Source organism: Cydia splendana, chromosome 7 (genome assembly GCF_910591565.1).
Source record: "Cydia splendana chromosome 7, ilCydSple1.2, whole genome shotgun sequence".
In the NCBI taxonomy this organism is placed as follows: Eukaryota; Metazoa; Arthropoda; class Insecta; order Lepidoptera; family Tortricidae; genus Cydia; species Cydia splendana.
In genome coordinates, this window is record NC_085966.1 from 14,637,579 (window position 1) to 14,664,301 (window position 26,723).

At 38.6% G+C, this 26,723-nt stretch overlaps 1 protein-coding gene across 1 annotated transcript; it reads right to left on the reverse strand.

Moving 5' to 3' along the window:
• Positions 1 to 2,112: 2,112 nt before the first annotated feature.
• LOC134792202 (cytochrome P450 4V2-like) lies at positions 2,113 to 26,447 on the reverse strand. The gene is made up of 9 exons (XM_063763445.1): positions 26,354 to 26,447; positions 25,932 to 26,042; positions 20,031 to 20,216; positions 18,303 to 18,499; positions 15,973 to 16,027; positions 15,559 to 15,754; positions 14,218 to 14,369; positions 4,645 to 4,824; positions 2,113 to 3,908 (listed from the first exon to the last, which is right to left on the reverse strand). Exons 2-9 carry the CDS (start codon positions 25,996 to 25,998, stop codon positions 3,700 to 3,702), a joined length of 1,242 nt encoding a protein of 413 aa, XP_063619515.1. The 5' UTR covers positions 25,999 to 26,042; positions 26,354 to 26,447; the 3' UTR covers positions 2,113 to 3,699.
• Between the last annotated feature and the right edge of the window lie 276 nt (positions 26,448 to 26,723).

Below are 26,723 nucleotides of genomic sequence, written 5' to 3' on the forward strand. Positions count from 1 at the left end.
TTACTGCCATTGGAAAAGACTCACGCCTCGGTCACGGTGACACTTCCCGATGAGTCGCTCGTACAGGTGTATTGTGATTTTACCGCCGATGTAAAAAATGTGCAAATACAGTCCGTGATAAAAGTAAACGCAAAAGGCTAAAGGTTTGTAATTGTTGTTACTTATTGTGAATGGCGCATAGTGTTTCCTGATTTGATTTTGTTTTTATTGTATTTAAAGGTATATTTCCGTTACGCGAAAATAATTCAAACATCTGATTGGGGGCGATTAGGATCACATTATAAAACAAGGTTTTTGGACGTTTTTTTTGGCTTATTTTATTTTCGCATGTTTTAGATGGTGCGTACGTATAAAAGAAGAGGTATCAGGGGGAATGGTCGGGAGAAAATATGACTACAGCTGCTAATAAGGTTTTAACGAAACCGCTATCCCTACGTAGAGTCTTTTGTTACCAACAACTAATTTTCTCATATGGGGTGAATCGGATATGTGTGATTTTTCATCTTTTGGTTTGCAAAAGTTTACAGTTTTTGTTTATTTTCATTTAAGGCCATTAAATATTTTAATTCGATTTTGTTGCTAAATGGCCATTAGCATGTTTTGGATTTATTGTTAAAATATATAGTAGCATATAGGAGTGATATTATGTTGCGCTTTCTGTAGGTGGCGTGATAAAAAATTGAACTAGAAAGGAGGAATAAAAATAATGCTCAAATGCAACATTAAAGATACCAATGATAGTTGATCTCAATTATTTGACCTTTGTGATTCTTAATCATATGATTAACATTGTTAACCATTATTAATTAAGATTTTATGAGAGTTTTTTGATCCGTTTTACCCCTTAAAATGGGGCGAATCGGATTTTTTAAGAGGTTTTGTATTTTATTTTTCATAAATCACATTTAAGTTTGATTTTATGTCTGAACCTTGGATTCTGTTCATTAATAAATAATTTATCCAACTGAATATTAATAAAAACAGTATCACCTTAAAAATTGTATTTATTGACCGTCAAACAAAAAATGACCAGATTCGCCTCGGTCTACCCTAGCAGGTACAATTAATCCAAGCGCTTAAGTGGATGAGGGGGTTAAGTTTAATTTCCCCAAAACTCACGTGGGGGGAGAGGGGTAGGTAGTTATGTTTTTCCGCAAAAAGACGTAAGGTAAATTGCAATGTTTTTGTAATTAGATATGCATCCCAAGCCTTCATTTGACAGTAGGTACTTCTCATTAGTAGTTTTTGTTATAAACTCAAAAGTAAGTATCTAATGAAATCGTGCTATAAATCTTACGATATGAGGGACCGTGAGGGGAGGTCGACATTACTCAGAAAGGTAAGGCAGTACGAGGCTAACTAATAGAAAAAACATACCCCTAGTTGCATAAACCTACGCAGCCTAAAATTGCGCTTTTCAGAAATAGATAAATTTCTTAAAAATATATCAAATGCCTTTCAAAAAGTTAAATCGCCCCAACCAACCGTGCAACCTGCGTCCTATTCATAATAATAGCAATTATGGTAATTATCCACGTGCACCTACTAGGAATAGGGTCACGGTCCAGCGACAACACGGCGATGTGGCCCCCGGGTCAAGAACTACTTGAGAGGAACTTGCTCACTTCCGTGCATCCTAAGAATATCCTTGCACTATTTACACGGATTCGAACCACTTTGTAAATAAGTACTGTGATAAACATATCTACTGTATGAAATGTATACTGGTCAAGTCCTTTGTAAGAAAGTAGGCGTGGCCATAGTGTAGGTAAGTACCTATATAGGCAGCGGGTATGTACCGAGCTGGACAAAAATAATCATACACTTAAACCAAAATGAAAGGTTCTATGTGTAGGTACTATTACTTTATGAATTCCGGTATACCTTATGCCTTAGGAAAACTTGTAGGACATTTCATGGCTTATTTATTAATTTTATTATACATACATAATGGAGGTCGAGATTCATCAAAATTATTTATTTACAAACGTAATTATCGATAGCACTTCATTTTGCTTTGGACAAATTAAATCATACAGTAAGTACATTCGCAAATTAACACATTCACTGCCCCCAACGCACATGTGCGTTCAGTGTCATATAAGTTTGTTCCTAGGCAGTGAATACGTTAAACTTAGTCTAATATTTTGTGTGGCCTTCTTTTGCGATCAACGCTGCTGCTAATCTGCGAGGCCCGCTTTCGACCAATTATTTTAGGTGTTCCGGGTGAATATACAGGGTGGAACATTTCTAGAGACTGAGCTGAAAGAATAGTGTTATCTAAGTGATCTATAATCGAGTTATTATAATTGTAAAGCTGGATTAAAAACTAAAACAAAATCATTAAAATTAAATATTTTTATATCAGTGACAACCCTACAAAGTTATTTACATTTTAAATTGACACATGTCATTCATAAGATAGTACTTGCTAGGGTTGAGGCATACAGATTTAATAATATAAATCTTAGTTCCCATTGGAGAGTATACTCATACCAATCTGCGAAAAAAAGGAAAGCTGGTAAAAGTTATTTAGATTTAGATTTAGATTCATTTATTTCTCAATAAGTATTACATGTTTTTATTACAACCGAATATAAAGATGAATACATATTAAGATCGTCAAAAATATACAAAAAAAATAATCTAGTAAATAATACATGCTATAATCGTTTGCAAATTACAATATTAAATTACATAATTGAGGTGTGATTATATTCATTATTTAGGTATTCCTTTGTGCTGTACACTGTCTTATTGAGTAGCAATTTCTTTACTTGGAGACTGAACGTGTTGATATTAGTTTCGGCTTTAATTTCTTTTGGCAGCTTATTATATAATTTCTGAGCCATTATCTTGGGGGATTTTTTAGCAATGTTCAATCTACTTTTTATTGGCCTCAGATTGTCTGGATACCTTGTTGGGCGAACACTGATATCCCTAGTACATACAAATTCACTCTGGTTTTTTCTTACGTATAATAATACCTCATAAATATATGTTGACACTGATGTTAAGATTCCTAGGCTTTTAAAAAGGTCCCTGCAACTATCTCTGTACTTTGCGTTAGCCAGGACTCTGATTGCACGTTTCTGCATTTTTAGGACGCGCTCAAAATCTGTTGCATTTCCCCATAACAGGATTCCGTATGAAAGGATTGAGTGCACATATGCATAGTACGCTTCTTTAAGATTCATCTTATTTCATCTTAATGTACCTAAAATGTTAATTCTTTGGCAAGATCTTAGATATTTTGATATTGCCTACATTTGAACAAACATATCGATGAATAAAATAGGTTACGCTTGATTTTGTTGATAATCATATTTCTCATATTTCAAACGTCAAATTAATGCTTAAAAACATTAAAATAACTTATTTTATAAAATATTTAAAATTCACTACAAAGTCACAGTCGCACTATGAAAATGGGTAGAGTTAGACCAAATAGACCAACTCTGTCAAGCCATTTCCGTCAGTAGAAAAGAGCGGCAAATTAAAAAATGTAGGCACGAAGGCCCATAGATTTTTTTTATTTCGCGCCTTCTACTGAAAAACTTGCTTCCTACAAATCTACAATACAATAATTTTAAACTTTAATTAAAATTCGAATTATGGAGCAAAGTATATAGGCACATTTTACGTTACTGAAATTCTTACTACAAGAATAAAAATACAACACTGTTCATAGGATTCAATTCAATTCCGTCTTCCCTCGATATTCTGATTTTTTGTTCTATCCTCTAGCCTTATTTCATAGTTATCCATGTCCCTCATCATGATATCGAACGAGACTTTCAAGGGTTCCTGGAGCTTGTGTCCGTTCATGTGGGAAGGCGGCAATATCCTGTAGCGGCGCAGCATGTTGGCCAACATAGTCTTCATCGACATCATAGCGTAGTTGTATCCTGAAAAGTAGAAAGTATTCAAATAAATTACAATAGGTACACTAAGACAGTTAAGTACTGGATCAAATTCATAAAATCTTGATTTTTTTCTATGGCCAGTAGGTACACTACGTATAGCCGCTGTATAGCGAGAAGTATATAGCCGGCGGTGGGCCAGAAAGCTGTCAGTGATTGATCTGGCCAAAAACGCAGGGGCCCGTTGGGTGAGTCATACCAGGCAGTCGATGATTTCCAGCTGATATTAAAGGTTCCCCCACATATGTCGACGCAGAATCGGCAAAATCCGATAGAAAAAAGTTTATAATGTCTGCGCAATAAGAGCGAAAAAGTCGTCGTTCAGCTCGGCTCGCATCGGCCGGCGCCTGCGGACGCGTCGACGACTTTTTTGCTCTTATTGCGCGGACATAAAGCTTTTTCTTGCGCGTCGATATATCTGGGGAGACCCTAATGACAATAATGATTCAACATTTCGCTAGCCATCAGAATCAGAATAGCCATTAGAACCATTTAATGTATTTATATTTAACGAAATAATTGAGACTTAAAATGGCCTCTCCTTCAAGAGAGAAGAAGAAGGCGTGGTAATAATACTCCATGGGTTACCAGCCCTGCTAGGAGTTTTTTAGATATTTAAAATGGGATATATTTTACATGTACATATTTATTTTACGTTATGTTCTGTTTTTTTATAATTATTATTTCGCTAGCCATCAGACACATGCAAGAAAAAACTAACCAAGGCAGTTCCTCATGGGCAGCGAGAAGGGCTGGAACTGCGAGGGGTGCTTGAGCGGCCCCTCCAGGAAGCGCTCCGGGCGGAACTGCTCCGCGTCAGCTCCCCAGAAGGTGGGGTTGCGGTGCGTCGCCCAGATGTTCAGAACCACCGTCACCCCGTCAACTAAGGTTGTGCCAGAAGCTGCGAATTCGTTAAAAAGGCAATTCAGTTACCTACTTACTCTTTTCTGTGTTGAAATACCTCTTTATACCTAAGATGAACTACTTACCTAACCTTTATACCAAGAACTGCTGTAAAAAGTAATGAAATAAATGCATTTGTATTTTATATTTAAAATAATCAACTAATTAATCGAATTTGGGTAGTTTAAAATAATAGAAATGGGTACTGAAATTAATAGTTTGGCAACAAAAACGGAGCCTTAAAATATATCAATATGAGTTGTATTTTAATGCCGTTACAGCTTTTGTTTATTTTTAGGCAGGTACCAAATATTTATTTGGCAACTGAATTATTATATTGGCGACTTTTTATGAAGCACATTTTAAAAAGAAAATGGCTATCTATTAATTTAAAGATGAAGTTCTTTTAAAATATTTTGTTTGGTCACTATACGGTCAACCTACCACGCTCCTCCTCGCTTCGCTCGTCGTCGCACCTATCTTTTGACTCTGGCAGAACACAGTGGTAACTATTGAAATGAGTAATTAAAAATTTAAAGACCTAATGGTATAATGGCCATTAGGTGTTTCATGATTAGGAATTTCGACTATAAGTATAGCAAGTATAGTAGGGTAATATTGGTAAATAAATTTGTGGTGTTTTAGGATTAGGAAATTTGTCAATTTAAAGTACTAGGTATGCATATGTGTGAGATTTGTGGGTTCGTTTCACGATGAAAAAATAGCCAAAATTATGGAAACTACTTATATTTTTAAGAGGGCGGTACATCCACAAAATACTAGCATAAAGGGACGTGCGGAGAGTGCAACAGCTTATATCGACTGGTTTAAAATTTGCTCTAGTGCGGTAAACTATCAGGGCCGCTCCCGCGCACCCCGCCTTCCCCGTGCGTCCCCTAGCTTTGACAAACGTAAAACTGGTATTTAAAAACTTAAATCTAATTGCGTCGCTCACATGCCCCACCCCAGTGCTGCCCTAGCAGCACTCTTCTGCAATAGGTATTCGAGCGACGCGTGCGGCGGATCGGGTTAGGACACCCGATTTCGTCCTTATCTTAACCATTCTGGTTCGTCCGTCTCGTCCAGGTAAAGTCTGTTCGATGATGCCTCGTGGCCAGATGTTACGGGGCCCATCAGGGTCGACAATAAGGACTAGGTCCCCCACTTGCAAGGGCCTCTGCTCCTTATTCCATTTTGGTCGCGGTAACAAATCGGGTAACACTTCTCTGACCCAACGTTTCCAATATAAATCGGCAAGCCTCTGTGCAATTCGCCATTGTTTTCTAAGGAAAAACTCGGAGTTATCGAAAATGCCCATTTGAGGTAAGTTTGACGATGAGCCCAAAAGAAAATGGTTTGGTGTCAAGGTTAATGCACTTCCGGCTTCGACAGAGACGTGCGTAAGAGGTCGACTGTTAACCATATTTTCCACCTCGGCGAGTAACGTGTTGTACGTTTCTTCTCTGGGTGCACGTTCTTTCAGGACGATTTTCAGCGAGCTCTTTACGCTTTTTATAAGTCGCTCCCATGCCCCACCCCAGTGTGGGCTAGCGGCGGGGATGAATGTCCATTTGGTTCCATTATTTATGGCAGCGTTGCGAATCTCGTCATTATTTTTCAGTTCCTGAAGTTGTCGGAAAATATTTGTTGAGGCCATCCCCTCCTCGCGGCCATACGACGGAGGGCCATAATTAAGGCGTCGGTCGTCAAGGAAGCAACGGTTTCCAAATGAATAGCCCTAACGGTTAAGCATGTAAAAATTACGCCGTACCTCTTCTCCCGTCTTCTCCCAATTGCCACTTCTTGGGGGCCGAACAGGTCTATTCCGCAGAAGGTGAACGGTCGCTGGTGATGAGCCATCCGTGCTTCAGGTAAGTTACCCATTCTGGGAATTTCAGGTCGGCTTTTCTTTATTCTGCAGACCATACATTTAGATGCAATATTTTTAACCGTTGGGCGAAGTTTAATAACCCAATATTTTTGTTTAAGGTTATTCACCACAGTCTCTTGATTCTGATGAGCAGCGCTGACATGGTAAGACTTCACAATCAATCTAGTTATATAATCTTTTCCATCTAGGATTATTGGTCTTTTTGTTTCAGGTGACACATCGGCAGCAGCATCAATTCGGCCCCCGACGCGCAGGACTCCGTGCTCATCAAGGTAAGGTGATAAGGTAAGTAGCTTACTACTTTTTTCTATGTACTTTCCTTGTTTCAGGTTTTTAATCTCTTCACTAAACGATTGGGCCTGTGATTGTCTTATCAGCAGGCACTCGGCTTCCTCCATTGCCTCGTAATTATTATTATCGGTAAGTTTTCGACATCTTTTTATAAACTTCAAAACAGCGTGAGTACTTCGAAGCAGGCGCAGCCAAGATGAAAATCGCGTAGGCTCAGGTACAGGTAAGTCCTTACAATCATTATTTACCATTTGTATAATGTTAACACACTCTAATTCATTGTCATTTATTGCAGGTTGTAAACAATCCGTCAGCCAAGTGCGCTCATTATCGTGTAAGAAAACCGGTCCGTGTAGCCATTGATCTTGCAGAATAGATATATCATACGCCTCTCTTGTTCCTACGTCCGCTACATTTAGGTGCGTAGGGACGTACCTCCACTCGTCACTGCAGGTAAGTTCATCTATTTCGCCTAAGCGATTAGCTATGTATGGCTTATAAGTACGACACTTGTTTCTGATCCAGTGTAAAGTCGTAGATGAGTCACTCCAGAATATTTTGCGATTAGGTTTTATTTTATGCTCCTTTATTATAGTGTCAGCCAATCTAGCAGCTAGGACAGCAGAATTCAGTTCAAGTCGCGGGATTGACGTAATTTTATTTTGCGAAACTCGACACTTACTTGCCACCAACCGCCATGTACACATGAGCGTTGCTTTCCCAGCGCCAGTACGCGACGGTACACATAGCTTTGGCAGACGCATCGCAAAACAAGTGCAATTGTAGGTTCGTATAGCATGCAGCGGGCGATGGTTCTAAGTTCAGCGGTTGCGCCGGCGCGGGCGCGCCATCCTTGTCTCGCTCACTAGCGGTACCGGCCGAGTCTGTCTCCTTCACTCCCGTAACACCCATATGCGCTGCGTTGTAGTAGAATCTCGGCAGCCGTATGTTACGTAATGACTGTAAACAACTTATCCAACTGCACCATTTTTCATATATTTTGTTAGGTATTTCCGTATCCCAATCTATGTTTTCTTGCCAACATATTTGTAGAATCATTTTGCCATTTACAGTGAACGGAGATAAAAATCCATAGACGTCAAATATGGACATAACAACACTCGTCGGTCTTTGTGTTCCGTTGATTATATTTTCAGGAATCTTTTTAAATGAAACGTCAAAACCCAGTACATCTTCATGTGGAAACCAGATTAAGCCAAGAGTTAGTTCGCTTTCATATTGTTCTCCGGTTTTAAACTTTACAGCCGCTTCACCGAGAGTTGATTTTGGCATGGACTCGAGAACTTGTTTACTATTAGAAGTCCAGTTACGTAATTCGAAGCCACCTTGCTGATGAATTGATTTTATATCTCTTATCAATTCAATAGCGGTTTTTTCATCTGGTAGGCTGTCTATATAATCGTCCACATAGTGTTGGTTGTATATAGCTTCGCAGGCAGGTAACATCGTCGGCTCGAAACGCTGAGCGTTCTTGTTTTTTATATATTGGGCTACGAAGGGGCTACAGTTAGCACCGAATATTAGCGAAGTCATGACATAGGTTTTCACTGGTCCCTTGCGGTCGCTTCGGTATAAAAACCGTAGTGCATTTTGGTCCTCTTCTCTGATTTTGACGCGTAAGAACATATCTTTAATGTCGGCAGTTACACCAATCCTTTGCTCTCGGAACCGCAACATTATTCCAAACAGTGACCTCAGTAGGTCGGGGCCCTTAAGTAGGTAATGGTTTAGCGACAATCCATTCGTTTCAGCGGCAGCGTCAAAAACAAGACGGAGGCGCTTTTTATTTTTATTATCCACTCCAAAATGTGGTAAGTACCATGTTTTGCTAGTTACTGTGGTATCCTTTAACTCTTGTGCGTAGTCATTGTCAAACAGGTGCTGGACGCGCTCGCTGTATCTCTCTCTATAGCAGTGGCGTAGCTAGGGGGGGGGGCGGCGGGGGCGGCCCGCCCCGGGTGTCACCCATTTGGGGGGTGACACCCGACCGTGAACATCAGTAGTGCCATCTATAAAAATTCGTAAAACTGTGGCAGATTGCACAACCGCCATTAAGGAAATAATATACAACATGCCCACGAGGAACCCGAGAGATTTTGACAGAATATTCCTGATCATATTTAAAGACTAAAATATCCTATAAACTGTTTTGGAATTCGCCTAGTTTCATAGTCCAGTAGCACCAGCATAGCAATGTACAAATTGCAGAACATTCCCAAAAAGCGGAAACGTTCTCGAGAATGTTCTCAGAACATGGAAATTATTGTTCCGCCATCTTGGATTTTTTCCAAAAAAACTTTTTTTGTCATAGGAATCTAGAGGCCTCTATCTCCCGCCATGCCAAATCTCAGCGCGCTCGCACCAACTTGAAAAAAATAAAAAAAAAAAGTCGGCCATTTTTTTTTTTAATGCAGTTTGTTTTGTCTCGGGGCCCTCTATGACATTTGGTCGAGCACCCCCCACCTATCACGCACCGTTTAAAAGTTGCCATACAAAATAAAAGTGGCCAGTTTTCCCGCAATCGTAGCATTTTTCGAAAAACACTATTTTTGATAGGTATTTAGGGGATCCCGAGATTCCGTGGCCAAAATTTCAGCGCGCTAGTGCAAACTTGAAAAAATTAAAATGAAAAATGTCGGCCATATTGAAAAAAAAACATGGCGGCGTCAATATGACATTTGGTCGAGCACCCCCCACCTAGGTCTGACCGTTTGGCCGGGCCGTCATACATTTTTCTGACCGGAAGCGGTAGACCAAAAGTCGGAATTTTCTGGGGGTAAGGATACTACACCTAAACTATTGTGAATATTCATGGTATAAACTACGATAAATAAATAAATTCTCGTTCTCGAGAACATTCTCAGAAGTTACCGAGAAATTCTCATGTGGAAAGTTTCGCAACTTTGGAAAGTTTTTTTTAAATTATGTGATTATTTCTGTAATTGACAAAAAAAAGTTAAAATTATTTTTGGGTGACAGTTTTACAAATTATAGCATTTACATTTTATGTACAAAAAATCGAAAAACGAGAAATTCTCATGTGGAAAGTTTCGCAAATTTGGAAAGTTTTTTTTAATTGTGATTATTTCTGTAATTGACAAAAAAAAGTAAAAATTATTTTTGGGTGTCAGTTTTACAAATTATAGCATTTACATTTTATGTACAAAAAATCGAAAAACAATTTTATTTTGGCGAAATTGACGTAAACTCTTTTAGTATTTTTTCCTCATTTTGGCCTCAGAAATGCATGGTTAAAATCTCTCGGGGTTCCTGGTATGTAACAATAATATGTTGGTGCCTCGTAGGTTTTTTTATTCAGAAAGTTTTTTTTAATTATGTGATTATTTCTGTAATTGAGAAGCTATGTCACTATTTCTAATTTGGTGACTCTGGACTATTTGAAATTCATTGTGAAATGGGATTTTACAGAATCTCTTTGAAATCGCGCACTTGGCAAAAAAAGTTTTTAATTTTTTTTTAACGTAAATTATTTGTATATCTTTCACGGGACAATGATGACTCGGACCTTTGGGAGGCGTGCGCGGAGCCCAGGCCAACATGTAGACCCTTATGACACTTATGAAATGTGGGTTACACCGAGCGGATGCTGTCCTTGCCCGTGTCATAGAACGCGCGCAGAGGCAACACCCGCCAGGGTGTGGACTATTGAGAGTTCATGGAATCTAAAATGAAAGCGATGGAGTAAATTGTGAGCTATGGAATATTAAACGTAATTTTATAATTGTAAAATATTAAACATATTTTACAATTTTGATTGAATTTTGGGGTGACATCCACAATTTCCGCCCCGGGTGCCACCCATGCTAGCTACGCCACTGCTCTATAGCCATCACATTTTTCCATCTTGCGCTCCACTCCCTTAAGGCGCGACATGGCGTGAGGGAAAGAGTCAGGTAATTCACATTGCTCATTCTTCCAGGGGAGTCCAACGTGCCACCGTCCATCAACAAGTTTAGAAGTTTTGTCAAGTTTTTCTACGGCGCATACGTCGTTATAGTTCTCACGGGGTTTACTAGTTACGCCCAGTGAGTCATACGTGAAAGAACGACGTACTTCTTCATGTAGGTCTCGCAGCAGTCGCTTGTTCTCAGTCGCGTCATCGGTGACGTCATTATTGCAGATAAACAGAGTTGAGTGCAGCGCAGCTGACGACATACGGGCGGGTGCTCTTCCATGTATGCACCAACCAAGAGGTGTTCGAGTGGCACAGGGCTCGTCAGGACTACCAACAACGATTTCCAATGGTAACTGCAAGTGGTAGTTGTCCTGGCCTATCAGTATTTCTGGTTTTAAGTTTTCATCACATAAATTATTTTTGAGTCCTTGTAAATGAGTATATTCATCACAGTTCACTAAGTTCATGTTATTATAGTTCGGTAGGTCAAGGTCATTTACACTTTGCGCAGTAAGCGTAAACTTTTGTCCATTTTTGTTAGATATAGTTATATCCACGAGATAAGATTCGCACACTAGCTCCGAGTCCTTCCACGCGCCACGCACACGCATGCACTCGCGACGGCCGCGCGCCCCCACCCGTTTGGCAAGGTTTGCGCTTATCATACTGACCGAGCTGCAGTCGTCAAGCAAGCAGCTGGTACTAATCACACCGCAGGGTCCATGGATTTTTATAGGCACTGCTTTTATTAAGCCCCTTGGCGTAGAAGATGAGTTCACGTTCGACACTATTTCCGTTTTAGGCTCCGCTTCAATCTCGGTTACTTGTACTGTACTATTATTGTCCTCATTTTGTTTCTCATTAGGTATAAAATGCAATAACCGATGATGCGCTGATCCACAGTTGTTTACATCGCAGGCGGCTGCGGGACAAGTATTTCGGTCGTGATGCGATAACAAACACTTGTAGCATAAACCGCGGCGTTTAACGTATTGCCAGCGATCTTTGCGTAAAGATTTTTTAAACTTTTTACACTGCGGCAAGTCATGTGTAGCTATTTTACAGTAACGACACATATTATTAAGTTCGTTATGTCCACTTTGCACTAACACAGTCTGCGCGTTATAGTCATTCTTATCGTGATATTTATTACGTTTAAAATTGTCCGGACGTGTATTTAGTAACGTAGCACTGCATGTAGACACTTTGAGCGCTTCTTCGTGAAGAAAATTAGCCAATAAGTCGAATCTAGAAGTAGTACCTTCGGTGATGCGTTGATAACCATAGTCGGCCCATTTTGATAACAATATGGTAGGCAGCTTTGACAACACAATAGTGACAAGACTCATTCCTTGTAGGTATTCTTCACGTTTTAGGGCACGTACGGCAGCGACGTAATTTCTTATTTTATTCGAAAACACAATGATTTCTTTGTGGTAATCAGGGGTCATTGTGCCTAATCGTTTGATCTCGTAGACGATTCGGGATAATATGACGTCAGGGTTCCCGAATTGTAACTCTAAGGTTGACATCAGTATATCTGGAGATGTGGTACTGATAAGTAGGGCATTCACTGCGTCCTTGGCGGGTCCACGAAGGCATTTCCTTAGGCGCCACAGGTTCTCGCTGTCGCTAAATTTGCAGACTCGGGTAGACTCGTCGAATGCAGATTTAAATTGAAGCCACTCCATAGGGTCTCCAGAAAATATGGGTAACTCTTTAGGTGTGCTGATGCGGCTTAGCAAATTAGAATTGTCGTTTTGGTTGCAAACAGAAGTGGACATCATATCCTTAAGTACACAGGCTAACTGTTGAATTGGACCATCTGTGCCGGAATCCATGACGGCCGGCGGGTGCAGCAAGCCTGAAGATTGACCTTGATTAGCGGCGTGCTGCGATTCCAACTCTAAATTACTGCGTTCTACCCACTTAGCAACTTCACTTCGATTATCGGTTTCCGACGGGGGACTGTATTCTTCTTCTAATTCTGCAAGGTCCGCTTCTAAGCGTTTATCGATAAGCTGCATTTCTATTCGTGCTTTTTTCTCGGCTGCCTCCAGTTCTAACTTCTTTCTACGAGCCTCGATGGTAGATGTAGACGATTTCCGGGACAAAGACTTATGGGAGCCGGGCATTTCGGACTTTGTACTTAGGGCTTTTAACACTATTGTTTTATCAGGTTGCACGATTTGTGATTTCTTCTCGACCGACTCTAGTTCTAGCTTTCTGCGAGCCTCCATAGAAGTTGTAAACGATTTCTCGGACACGGGTTTATGGGAGCCGGGCATCACTTCAACTTTAAACATCTCGGATTTCACACTTCGTACTTCCAATAATTTGTCCGGTAGCACTTTAGCTTCATCATTTTTAGCTGCACTCGTACTCGGCTCACTTTGAACGGCTTCGTAAGCTTCCTTTCTCTCCTGTTCTCTTCTTACAGTTCCACGAGTTTTGACCATTATTTTCGACGGCGGCGTGATGAACATCAAGATCCGGCTCGAAGACCACTTTGTGAGATTTGTGGGTTCGTTTCACGATGAAAAAATAGCCAAAATTATGGAAACTACTTATATTTTTAAGAGGGCGGTACATCCACAAAATACTAGCATAAAGGGACGTGCGGAGAGTGCAACAGCTTATATCGACTGGTTTAAAATTTGCTCTAGTGCGGTAAACTATCAGGGCCGCTCCCGCGCACCCCGCCTTCCCCGTGCGTCCCCTAGCTTTGACAAACGTAAAACTGGTATTTAAAAACTTAAATCTAATTGCGTCGCTCACAATATGTTTAAATTTAAATTATTTTAAAATGGAGTATTTAAAGCTTATGTATATAGGTATCTTAGGTATTCTGTATATGTACAAAATATATAAACAACCAAATTTTATGATCGCTTTACAATATTAGTTGCCAACTTATTATTTTAGACGCCAACCTTCCCTATAATTTTTTTGAGTGGCTTGTTTTGCTGCCAGTTTTTTAATAATATAATGCTTAAATTTGTGGCTAATATAAATTTATTGGTGCTAAAATATTAATGCACAGCCAAATTATATTATTATATGCCCAGTGAAAGTTCTTGTTTAATATTTTAGTTGCCCGGTTAATAATAAGCCTACTTAAAATGTTCAAGATATCTTATTAATTATTAACCTTTTGTGTGTGTTGGTCTAAAATCGTAGGTTCAAATCCCGGAAAAAAGTGCTTAATAAAGATGACTGAAAAAATCGGTCAGAATCCTTGTGAAACATAGAAGAAAGCTTAAAGTTCTTACGTAATGTCACGTCATTGGTGACTTCTCTCGCCGTGACGGGCACTGGAGGGTACAACCGTAAAGTTTCTTTGATGACCGCCTCCATGTATTTAAGCTTTGGCAAATCTTCCACGGTCAAATCACGGTCAGAGTTGCCGAATATCATATCTAACCTGGTGAATAAAATTATGGGATTGTGAAATCACTATAATTATTTAAATGTGTATTGTAAAGTGTAAATGATCAACTTGGAAACCGTATTTACCTATCACTTTTAACTAGGTATAGCTTTATTTGTGATATTTATTTATATGCGGACTCGCGTTTTGTGTGCGATCGATGTAGCTACAGGACTTTATACGCATCAACGGCGATACGGGACCCCTAAACCCATAAGCGCCGCAACAAGCACCTACAACAAACCAACCAACCAACCAACCAATGATGATGATGATGTACTTATAAAAAAACTATAATTACCTGACGGTAAAAGAGTTATTACCTACTGTTATTAGCTTTTTTAAAGGTTGTATAAATTTAACGGTGATAACGATCTATAGAGTTAAGAAAACCGTTGCGTTGCATAATGAGTGAAGGAAAAGAAGAGGTAGAGTCGCTAGGACGAAACTATCATTTCTTAGCCCGCCGATTTCCATTCGCATGCTCGCTATTACACGTTCACAACTCGTAACTGAACAATAAGGGTCGGTGAATAAGCCGATAGGAAAAAGCTTTATGTCCGCGCAATAAGAGCGAAGAAGTCGTCGTTTTGCTCGGCTCGCATCGGCCGGCGCCTGCCGGACATAAAGCTTTTTCCTATCGGCTTTTGCCGAATGCGCGTCGATATATCTGGGGAGACCCTAATAAAATACCTATTGGGAGTATGATAATATGCAGTGATCGTACATTTTCCAGCAGCAGAGTGGTGTTAACGGAATTGGTATAGATAATTTCAACTTAAATGGTAAATTAAGGTTAATATTAACGTAATTAACGCTAATTAATCATTAGGGTTGAAATTATTTATACCAATTCCGTTAACACCACTCCGCTGCACCAAATCGATTCGCGTGGTGTTAACGCAATTGGTATAGATAATTTCAACTGAAATGGTAAATTAAGGTTAATATCAACGTAATAAACGCTAATTAATCATTAGGGTTGAAATTATTTATACCAATTCCGTTAACAACACTTCGTGCACCAAAAATGCTGGAAAATGTACGATCCCTGAATATGATAAGTATTATACTTATATGTGTCCGTGTCTCCGTGTGTGCAAAATCGGATTGTCATGAAATCATCAACCCTACCCCTAACTGACAATTTTGTGGCGTAGCATTTTATTATATAAGGCCTTACTCGTGGTGTAGTTTCTCCTGGACGTGGGAATGGCGAGCCAGCATGGCGGCGGCGAAGGAGGCGCCCACGGCGGAGGTGTCGGTGCCGGCCATCACGATCACCATCAGCTCCTCGCGCAGCTCCAGGTTGGAGTACTTCTGCTCGAGGCGAGCCGATGACTCTATCATCATGTCCAAGAAAGTTCTTGCGCTGATTGCTGTAAAATATGTAAATGGTACTAGCACATCGTTAATCTCGTTGCATTAATATAGTGGTATTAGATTTGTTTTTTTTTGTTTTTTTTTTTTTTAGGATTTTTAGGATTTGATTTAATTAGTTACTTTCAAAGTTTAGTTTCTCTTTAAAGAAAAAAAATATTTGCTAAGTACATTGTTGTCTTCAACATCAATTATACATATGTCCATTAATAATTACCTTTCTTTGTTCCTCGCCGAATCGCTTCTATCTCTTTGCGTTTCATTTGTATTATCTGAACATGAACACCGATTAAATTAAATGTAAATAAATACATGTAAAATACCTTATACCGGGTGTGGCCTGTAACACGAGCAAAGAATTAAAACATAGATTGTACTCCTCAAGCCGTGACACAGTATTTAGACTCCCTATTATTCATACAAAATAAATATTATCTTCAATGGACGCCATCGCCACGCCATATTCATTGTGATTGACGTTGCTCGTCACGCCTTAAACATAACAAAATACCTACATTGCGTCTTAGAATAAACTTTAAAGTGTATTAAAAAACAAACCACAAGTTATTTTTAAAAGTCGCTGAACAAATGTTGGTCAGTATGAGGAGCCAGCCTACAGTTTAATTTTTTGCTCATGTTACAGGCCACACCCGGTATATTTATAATAGTATATTACTACAGAGGCCGGGACGAAAGGGGTTGCCGGCCGAAGACATATAGACGGCCGAGCGAAGCGAGGTCGGCGATAGGTCTGAGCGCGGGCAACCCCATTTCCCGCCGAGGTATGTATAGTGCTTTTCTCAAACATGCAATGAAATAAATAAAATAAAAAATCCACGAAACCCAAGTTTTATTTATAGAAAAAACTAAAAGTAAAGTACACCCAAAATATAACCAACACGTACCTATATCATTATCACGCGTATGTTTTACACGAGTCGTGTATTTTTACTACCCGTATATTTTCATGTATCTTTGATTTTTTCGCCTTGTATCCGTCTGACTGTCGTTTTCGTCACATAAGTTTACATTGCCTTTCATGTTGATATCATGTTTCACATACATCGTTGCTTTATGCACGGGGTAAATAAGTATAATTTCCACAGTGTTGACGAATTTGTAGTTACATCCATTTAAAATATGCCACAAAACTGTTTCTAATAAACTGTAAGCCATTTTTCTTAGTTTCTCAAATAATAAAATTGCCATAAGCAACCATATACATACTTCGTCTTTGACTTGGCGGCAGAGGCAGCAAGTTATTAAAATCAATTCTGCTTACGCTGCCAATTCCAACGCCTACGATTACAATTAATATTAATTTCATTATTTCGTCGGAACTCATATTAAAGTCAAAAAATCAACAACGCACCATAAATCCAATAAAACAGAATGAATATTTTTCAACTTTACCTCCATAAGAATTTAAAAAATATAACTACGCGTGTTTGAGTAGACCTTTTTACCGCTAACGTTTAGATGAAATATTTTAATTTTTTTTATTTGTGTAGTTAAATTTATAATTTAAAATTATAGAATGTATTATTTATTAAGTTCATGTTGATTTTATACAAATAAAACTGCAAATTATAGCAAACATTGTTTTTTTTTTCTTTTTTTTATAGGCGTAGTGGCAGAGTGTCATTACGAACCATAAAGCAAATACTGCCTCTAATTTTTTTTAATGGATCAATGCCACGATGCTGTGTCACAAATATCTGTGAAATGAAAATTAAAAAAGAGGACTTTGCCGGCCTAGGCCTGCAAGATGTGTATGAAATTCCATTAACGACCTTTTGTCCTAGCCGCACCTGAAACGTCATACTTCGCAGCCTATTATAAGGAACATAACATCAATATTTCATTGCATGTTTGAGAAAAATATTTAAAATAATTAATACTAGCTCGCAACTTCGTCTGTTATTAAACTTGCAACACACTTTGACATTAGCGCATCATAATATTTGGACTTACTTGTGAATATTGTTACTTTCAGACATGAAGTCATTAAACGTACTAGGTAATTTAGAGTCTGTGCGGAAAGAGAAAAGTCCTCGAATGCCTACTTAAGTATAAGGGAACCAATAAATTCTATGCGTCGTCTCTTTCCGCACAGACTATAGATATTATGATACCCTAACCTTTCTGAATCTTGACGTATATGCCCCTAAAGGTCGAGAAATGCTAATCTTTAGATAATCGCATTGTACAGACGTCAACTATCAACACGATAATTTATGAACAATTAGTCCCGTTGCCAATGGCGTGGTTAATTCTATACGTAAATGATGTTGTTTGTAAATATCTAAGAAAACTTGAAACTAAAAAGAATAGGCCAGAATAGGATCCCTCCAATAGGTATTTGCCCTTTACTAAAATAAATGTACTCTAATCAAACTTTTAAGCCCAAGCGGAAACATAAAAATACGTCGGCGTTTGGAAGTAATCGTGGGGTTGTGGTTTTCTCCCTAGCCCTTAACAGTTAAACTTATACGAGCGCATGTAGGTACATTTACCTACGAAAGCTAAGAAAATTTAACTAAGTACCTCGTCAACAAAATCATGTATATTTTGTCTGTGGTAGACAAACTTCTCGTACTTCGGCAGCCGCTGAAACACGAAGTTCGGGTGCAGCCACGGAGACGTTATTCGCTTTGCCACGTCTTGCGACAGCCAGTCGAATGCGACGAGAAAGCTGTGGTCTGGGTTATTTTGACTGTTTAAATCAATGCCTAAGGTGGTCTCTAAAAAGATAAATGTGTCGAAGTCTAGTCAAAGGTCCCACTTTGTCGCTTACCATAAGGACGAAATTTGCTTGTATCTTTAGACGAATAACCTGTCAAAGCGTTCTTATGGCAAGCGCCAAAGTGGGGTTGCTTGGAAACGACGCAAATGATTAGCTAAGCGCTATTTCTACATATAGGTAGGTAACTAAAAACTAGATGACGATTAATGACGTACCATAATACAATCTTATCATAATTACATCATCATCATAATTTAAGAGCTTTGCTCTTGTCGGTGGAATAATTGCCAATCCTTTCTTTCCTGGGTTATTATCTTCAGTCAGACGAGAGGCAGAGGAAAGCCTAGAGTCACATATCTCAGCCAAGTGAAAAATAATGCGTCGTACGAGGGAATCAAAAGACCAATTACACAAATACTTAATATTTTAAATGTTTAACCTAAAGTGTATGCATAGGTACTTACCTATATGATAAAAACATGTATGATATAGGTAGCTATATGATAAAAAACCGGGCAAGTGCGAGTCGGACTCGCGCACGAAGGGTTCCGTACCATAATGAAAAAAAAACGGAAAAAAAAATGCAAAAAAAAAACGGTCACCCATCCAAGTACTGACCACGCCCGATGTTGCTTAACTTTGGTCAAAAATCACGTTTGTTGTATGGGAGCCCCATTTAAATCTTTATTTTATTCTGTTTTTAGTATTTGTTGTTATAGCGGCAACAGAAATACATCATCTGTGAAAATTTCAACTGTCTAGCTATCACGGTTCGTGAGATACAGCCTGGTGACAGACGGACGGACGGACGGACGGACGGACAGCGAAGTCTTAGTAATAGGGTCCCGTTTTACCTTTTGGGTACGGAACCCTAAAAACATGTATATATATATGATATACATTTGATTCCAATTTTATTTAATACATACTCAAATTGCTGTTTCAAAATTAAGGCTGAAGGTCAACCAAAGAATTGTATTTTAATATGAATTACCTACTTAAACATTATTATTATCTCGTATTTACCTACTTAAATGTTAAATTATTTTACAAAATATCGAAAATTATTGCATGTCTTTAATTTTCAATTCGCAATCAACGTAAACTGAAATCTACATAAGTGCTTACATCTTTTACATATTTTACTTTACATCTTTTAATGAGTACCTAAATTGAGCTCTTTGAGAAGAGTTCAAGTAAAATGACAGACTCCGACAGTAGGTGATTAGGTTATTATAATTATTAATTGTGAGAGGTGTATTGTGTCATAGTTAATCCGTTATGAGGTACTTACTTATTTAAATATTATTTAACCGGTAAAATCGTATGTCTGTATAATTTTGAGTCCTTTTCGTCACTCTTCTGTTCTACGACACTTCAAGTCCCTAACTCAAAGAAATATTTGTTCTCAACAAACTTTCAACATCCTCTAAACGTTATATGAAGAATTTTCAATATTATTCCTACTTACGCAGGTCTATTGGTAGATATATTTTCATTTCCTACTGAAAACCTCAAATTCTACTTACCGCAAACTGAATCGAACGTGTAAGTGTTAAAATATCTCCACACGGAGAAGTCAGCGCCTCCAGCCATCGGCTCCAGCATGTCGGCCATGATCATACTTTGTCTATTAAACACTTTTACAAATTGGTTTAGATTCTTCATACTAAAGACAGGAGCTAAAATTTTTCGTCTCGGCCTCCATATGTCCACTGCAACAGATACCTACATATTATGCACTTTCAGTGTGAGATTATCGTTACAAAATATATATACATATATGTACACTCAGCTAATGAGATATTTAACGTCCTTCAGGGGCTGTAGGCCAGATAAAAATCGTATGTAGGTATATCGACAAACGCCAATCAAAAAGTAAAACTAGGTACTTATATATATCGGAATGGCAAACGCAACAAAAAGTGACGTGAACGTTTAAGTATATTTTACAGTAGGTACATATGGTGTGAAGGCTGTGGAGCTACATCAAAAATTTTAACGGCCGTATGTCCCTACCCTACTGTAAAACGTTGTACAATACACGACCACACGACACGACCGAAGGGAGCCCAAGTAGCATTGCAAGCTGTACCTATTTAAGTTTATTTGTATACTATAAGCTGTACAGTTAGGCTGTACAAAGGCTGTATAAGCGCTTATACAGCCCTTATAAGTTAAAAAAGGGCCCAAATTATACAGCCTTTCGCGTTATTAGAGCTGTAGAGTAGCTGTATACGCAATACATATATAAGCTGCATTACAGCTATATTTCGGTGTAACAGGAAAGCTTAACACTACAGATAATCTCTTATAAGTACGATATAAGAATATAAATTTTAAGAGCGCTCTTACAAGAAAAGTCGAAATAATGCAAAATTGATGATACTAGTCGACGAAATTCAGGACTTTGCGCTCATTATTAGAAACAATGAGTAGTTGTTCCAGTAAAAGCGTCTTCTTATCTTTATAAATATCGTTGTAAATATTAGAAAAAGGACTTATTAAATTAGTAATGATTTTTTTTCTGATGGTCGTTTCCGAAAAACCCCGTGCAGCACTGAATGGCGAGCTCTTATTTGGAAATGTTGAGAATTTTACTCTGCTAAACCTGGCTATTTTGTATTACTAATACCCTGTACTTTAGGCATATCAAACTATATTTTTCCTACATACCTTTGAGAAAGAGAAAATCAAAGTAAAACGAACTCGATTTTCTCTCCGAAACAAGTGTCAATTCCTACGAAAATCTACTTAATATCGAAGTCATTTTCATACTCAAACAATCTGCAACGTTTGCTTATACTGTTGGTATACATTAGTGTTTATGAAATTCTACTATAATTTTTTGGCAATTTTTTGAAAACTACTCTATATTACCGATGACGCGCGCTGCGCCAGCTCAGTGCCGCGGCAGAGCTTGTAGAGGCAGGACGTGTGTCGGTCGGCTCCGCACATTTTCAACGGCGACGACGAGGTTTTTTATCATTGTGTGCGGCGGGCGCCGTGTAAAACGCTATATTGTGTGCGTGTAAACCGCAACGAGAGACTTTGATCCTAGCACTGTTTTTATAGTATTATAATTTATAATGGTACAGTTTAATAAACTACCGGACAGGATTAAAAATATTTGAAACGACCTGACATTCTATATGTATTTATTTGACTCAAGATAGTACTCAGGGTCTGATGATGGAGCCGGAAGGTGGTCACCGGTACCAATCAACCATGCAACTAAACCACTTCGTGTTTAGGCTCGTTTTATTCATTCAACAAGATCTTTGACACAAGATAGTACTCAGGGTCTGATGATGGAGCCGGAAGGTGGTCACCGGTACCAATCAACCATGCAACTAAACCACTTCGTGTTTGGGCTCGTTTGATTCGGCTCAATAAGATCTTTGACTTAAGATAGTACTCAGGGTCTGATGATGGAGCCGGAAGGTGGTCACCAGTACCAATCAACAATGCAACTAAACCACTTCGTGTTTAGGCTCGTTTTATTCGTCTCAACAAGATCTTTGACTTAAGATAGTACTCAGGGTCGATGATGGAGCCGGAAGGTGGTCACCGGTACCAATCAACCATGCAACTAAGCCACTTCGTGTTTGGGCTCGTTTGATTCGTCTCAACAAGATCTTTGGCACAAGATAATACTCAGGGTCTGATGATGGAGCCGGAAGGTGGTCACCGGTACCAATCAACCATGCAACTAAACCACTTCGTGTTTAGGCTCGTTTGATTCGTCTCAACAAGATCTTTGACACAAGATAGTACTCAGGCTCTGATGATGGAGCCGGCAGGTGGTCACCGGTACCAATCAACCATGCCACTAAACCACTTCGTGTTTAGGCTCGTTTTATTCGTTTCTATAAGATCTTTGACACAAGATAGTACTCAGGGTCTGATGTTGGAGCCGGAAGGTGGTCACCGGTACCAATCAACCATGCAACTAAACCACTTCGTGTTTAGGCTCGTTTGATTCGTCTCAACAAGACCTTGGACACAAGGTAGTACTCAGGATCTGATGATGGAGCTGGAAGGTGGCCACGGGTACCAGTCTACCATGTAACTGAACCACTTCGTGTTTGGGCTCGTTTGATTTGTCGCAACAAGATCTTTGACACAAGGTAGTACTGAGGGTCTGATGATGGATCCGGAAGGTGGTGACCGGTACCAATCAACCATGCGACTAAACCACTTCGTGTTTGGCTTCGTTCGATTCGTCGCAACAAGATCTTTGACACAAGTTAGTACTCAGGGTCTGATGATGGAGCTGGACTGTGGCCACGGGTACCAGTCTACCATGTAACTGAACCACTTCGTGTTTGGGCTCGTTTGATTTGTCGCAACAAGATCTTTGACACAAGGTAGTACTGAGGGTATGATGATGGATCCGGAAGGTGGTCACCGGTACCAATCAACCATGCAACTACACCACTTCGTGTTTGGCTTCGTTCGATTCGTCGCAACAAGATCTTTGACACAAGTTAGTACTCAGGGTCTGTGTCACGAAGTGGTTTAGTTGCATGGTTTATTGGTACCGGTGACCACCTTCCGGCTCCAACATCAGACCCTGAGTACTATCTTGTGTCAAAGATCTTGTTGAAACGAATAAAACGAGCCTAAACACGAAGTGGTTTAGTTGCATGGTTGATTGGTACCGGTGACCACCTTCCAGCTCCATCATCAGACTCTGAGTATCACCTAGTGTCAAAGATCTTGTTGAGACGAATCAAACGATCCTAAACACGATGTGGTTTAGTTGCATGGTTGATTGGTAATGGTACCTTCCAGCTCCATCATCAGACCCTGAGTACTGTCTTGTGTCAAAGATCTTGTTGAGACGAATCAAACGAGCCCAAACACGAAGTTGTTTAGTTACATGATAGACTGGTACCCGTGGCCACCTTCCAGCTCCATCATCAGACCCTGTGTATCTTCAGTGTCAAAGATCTTGTTGAGACGAATCAAACGAGCCTAATCATGTTACTACATGGTTGATTGGTATCCGTGACCACCTTAATCATCATCAGATCCTCAGTACCAGTTCGTTTTTAAACCCTCGTTGATACAAACTTTACAACCTATAGGTACCAAATGCAATGACGAAACATGTAAATAAGCGAGTAGGTACCTATAATTTCTTTCGAGTAATATACCTTCATAAGTACGAGTATGGGGCTATTCATAAATTACGTCGTTTCAAATGGGAGGAGTGGGGGGGGGGGGGGGTCTGGACATCGGATGATGGTAACATGACGTAGGAGGAAACAGATTCATCCGAAGCTTGATTTTTGGATGATTTGAGGGGTGGGGGGGGTCAAAAATCGTCAAAAATAGATGATGTAATTTATGAACAGCCCCTATGTACATTTGCACTGCATATAGTATTTTCGTACTTACCAAATAACAGTTTTAGAACTTTAAAAGTTAAGTACAGTTAGTGTTGTTATGGTTGATTTCAATATGCTTCGCGAAGGATCAAGAATGTTTAATCCATCATTGTAGTGCAAGTGTGGTAGAAGGGATCGGCATACTGAGCTCGCACGACCTGCCGCAGCGCGTAAAATACCTAAACTCGCTCAACGCCGAAATGTAATAGCGCTCTTAAATGAATTTTGAAAAATAATTACGAGAGAATAATAATCATTTAAGAAACTAAAATGTCTTAATCTTGTTCATTCGTAATGTAGTAATGGCGACAATAAAGTGTTATAGTGGATGGTAAAAGTAAAAGTAAATATTATACAGGACTTGAGTGGAATTGGAATATTATATCATTGGTAAGTGCCGATTATTATTTATTGTGAACCTGTGTATCTTTTCTGGCAAAATATTCACGCGCCTGCAAAATAACAAAGAGAAACCATAAGGAAAATATCAAAAATCGGTAAAGTGTTGTGGTGTGTGGTGTGTAGTGTTTGTGTTTTTAAGGTTAGCATATCAAAAATATTTATAATATTCATTCTAAGGCTAAAGTCAATTTATTTTACCTGGTAATCATAACACGGCGTTAGTCTGCTAAATATTTGCAAGTATTTCTTTAATTATATTTACAAATACGTTTTTTTTTCGTTGTAAAATGGCGACAATTGTTAAACAGCCTACAGGATAGTTGGAGAGCATTATAATCTTAGTAGCTGTGCTGTGTAATAAATGGAGTGTCTTTTACAGCTTTTGTAATTAAAACAGCTTTATAATAGAATATTTGTATTCATTTGGCTGTATTTCGGTTCTCCGTACATAAGTTATAATTCTCTTTAGAGATCCGTATAATAAATAAAAATCACGTACTGTAACTGTCATATATTCCTTTAGTTTTATAATACACTTATTTTCAAAAATTATTATACTACTATACTTATACGAGTGTAAAATTACGCCAAAAGATTGTTAAGTATAAGCGACTCTGTCAGTAATACAGAAAAAAGCTGTACAATAGCTGCCATTTATTCGTTTAGTTTTATAATACCCTTACAGACAGAAGTTATACAACTACTATTCTTATAGGAGAATAAAATTACGCCATAAGAAATAGCTTTAAAACGGAGTTGACAGCTACAAGTGCCAAGTGATACTACAATACAGCCTGTATACAGCTTTTACGATAAAATTAGCTTGTTGTGTTTCACAACACTTAAAGTTTTAAAACGGAGTTGACAGATACTTTTGTACAGCTAAAAGTGCCAAGTCTTACTACAATACAGCCTGTATACAGCTTTTACGATAGAATTAGCTTGTAGTGTCTCACAACACTTTTAGTTTTATAGTAGATTTTTTATATTCTGATAAAGCACCCCATGCTTCCGCAGAACCCTTTATAATGATTTTATACAGCTTGAGCTGTATAATGTGTGTAAAATACCTTTTATACAGCTTATATCTTCTCTGACACTCTTATACGTCCCTTAAATCACTCTAAGTTCTAAATTGGCTGGTATATTGATGTTACCGCGACACTTTCATGCTACTTGGGAGTGTTTTAAATCGACACGAGTTTATACTTTTCGCACTTGTATCGTCTCAAAGAGTATTAAATCACTACGTTTTATATCGTCTTACTAATATGCCTACTTATGTTTCGATTGGCGATTATTTCTAAATATGATTGTCACTTGGCTAGGTCAAATACTTAATAGGTACTCATTTCTATAACTGGGGTCAAACGTCGGTGCAGCTGACCGTAGCAACTGTGTAATTGAATCTATTATATTATTCTATTAATCATCTATTATTATTCTATCATGAATGCAACCCCATTAAGTTTGCTTGTTAAAATCGTTAAAGCTTAAGTCGGCAATACATTCTTGATTGCTTAGCTATACTTACTATAAATATTTTATGCACATTTTTTACGAGGCCCAGATTAAAAGGTAAGTGCGCGTTTTTCCGTACAACTTACAAAATTACGCGTTGTTCGTATTTACCTGCAGCAAATATACTGCCGTTCCCGATCACCGAGCGAATGAATTGGGTCACGTAGCCTTTCTCCATCGAGTGCTTCAATACGACTTCGGAAGTGTCCGGGTCCGCAATAACTGTTAGACAGTATAGGTAATTAGGTATTTTATTTATTTTATAGTTACGTACGTACTTTTTAAAAACCATAGGTACAAAGTAACCTCATAATAACAGCTTATTGTAAGCAGTCGCACAAAGCAAAATGTGCACAGGTTGATAGGAATCGAGTAGGTATATAGGTCCTTTATGTAAAAGGTTTCAATCAGAACATTTCTCAAGCTTTAATTTATAGTTCTTATCTAACTTTGGGTAGGTATATGTCCAGCTAAATAGGTTGTTGGAGAGCTAATAACCTTATTGTTTAGATAATAAGGCTATGAAAACTTACTTATATACAGCTTGTTTACGACCCAACACGATGTAACGCCGCCATTGTCAATGGCCAAATGACCAAGAGATTTGAACCAAACTTGATGCTTGCCTGAAATATGCAAGATATTTATTACAATAAGATTATTTACGATTTATGGTGATTTGGCATTTTTCTATTTTATATACAAATGTATAGAAAATGCCTCTTCGTAGGACGCGTCAAAAAGGTACGTCCCACCCCAACTAGCAAATCTATGTGCTATAAAAGCTGAGAGCACGTTTTTATTTTCGCTTTTTGGTGCTATAAAAGGTGTAAAAACAGTCGAATAAAAGTCCTGTAAGCGTTTACTCAACGCGAAAAGGCGCACTTATACAGACTAAAAGTG

What these genes read in the sequence shown, in the direction of transcription:
- LOC134792202 (XM_063763445.1), bottom strand. Translation starts at nt 25,998, where the DNA reads ATGGAGAAAGGCTACGTGACCCAATTCATTCGCTCGGTGATCGGGAAC. An exon ending in TACATGATTTTGTTGACGAG is followed by an intron (nt 16,028 to 18,302) that starts GTACTTAGTTAA and finishes GTTCATGTTCAG; the next exon opens with ATAATACAAATGAAACGCAA. An exon ending in TCGGCGAGGAACAAAGAAAG is followed by an intron (nt 15,755 to 15,972) that starts GTAATTATTAAT and finishes CATATTTTACAG; the next exon opens with CAATCAGCGCAAGAACTTTC.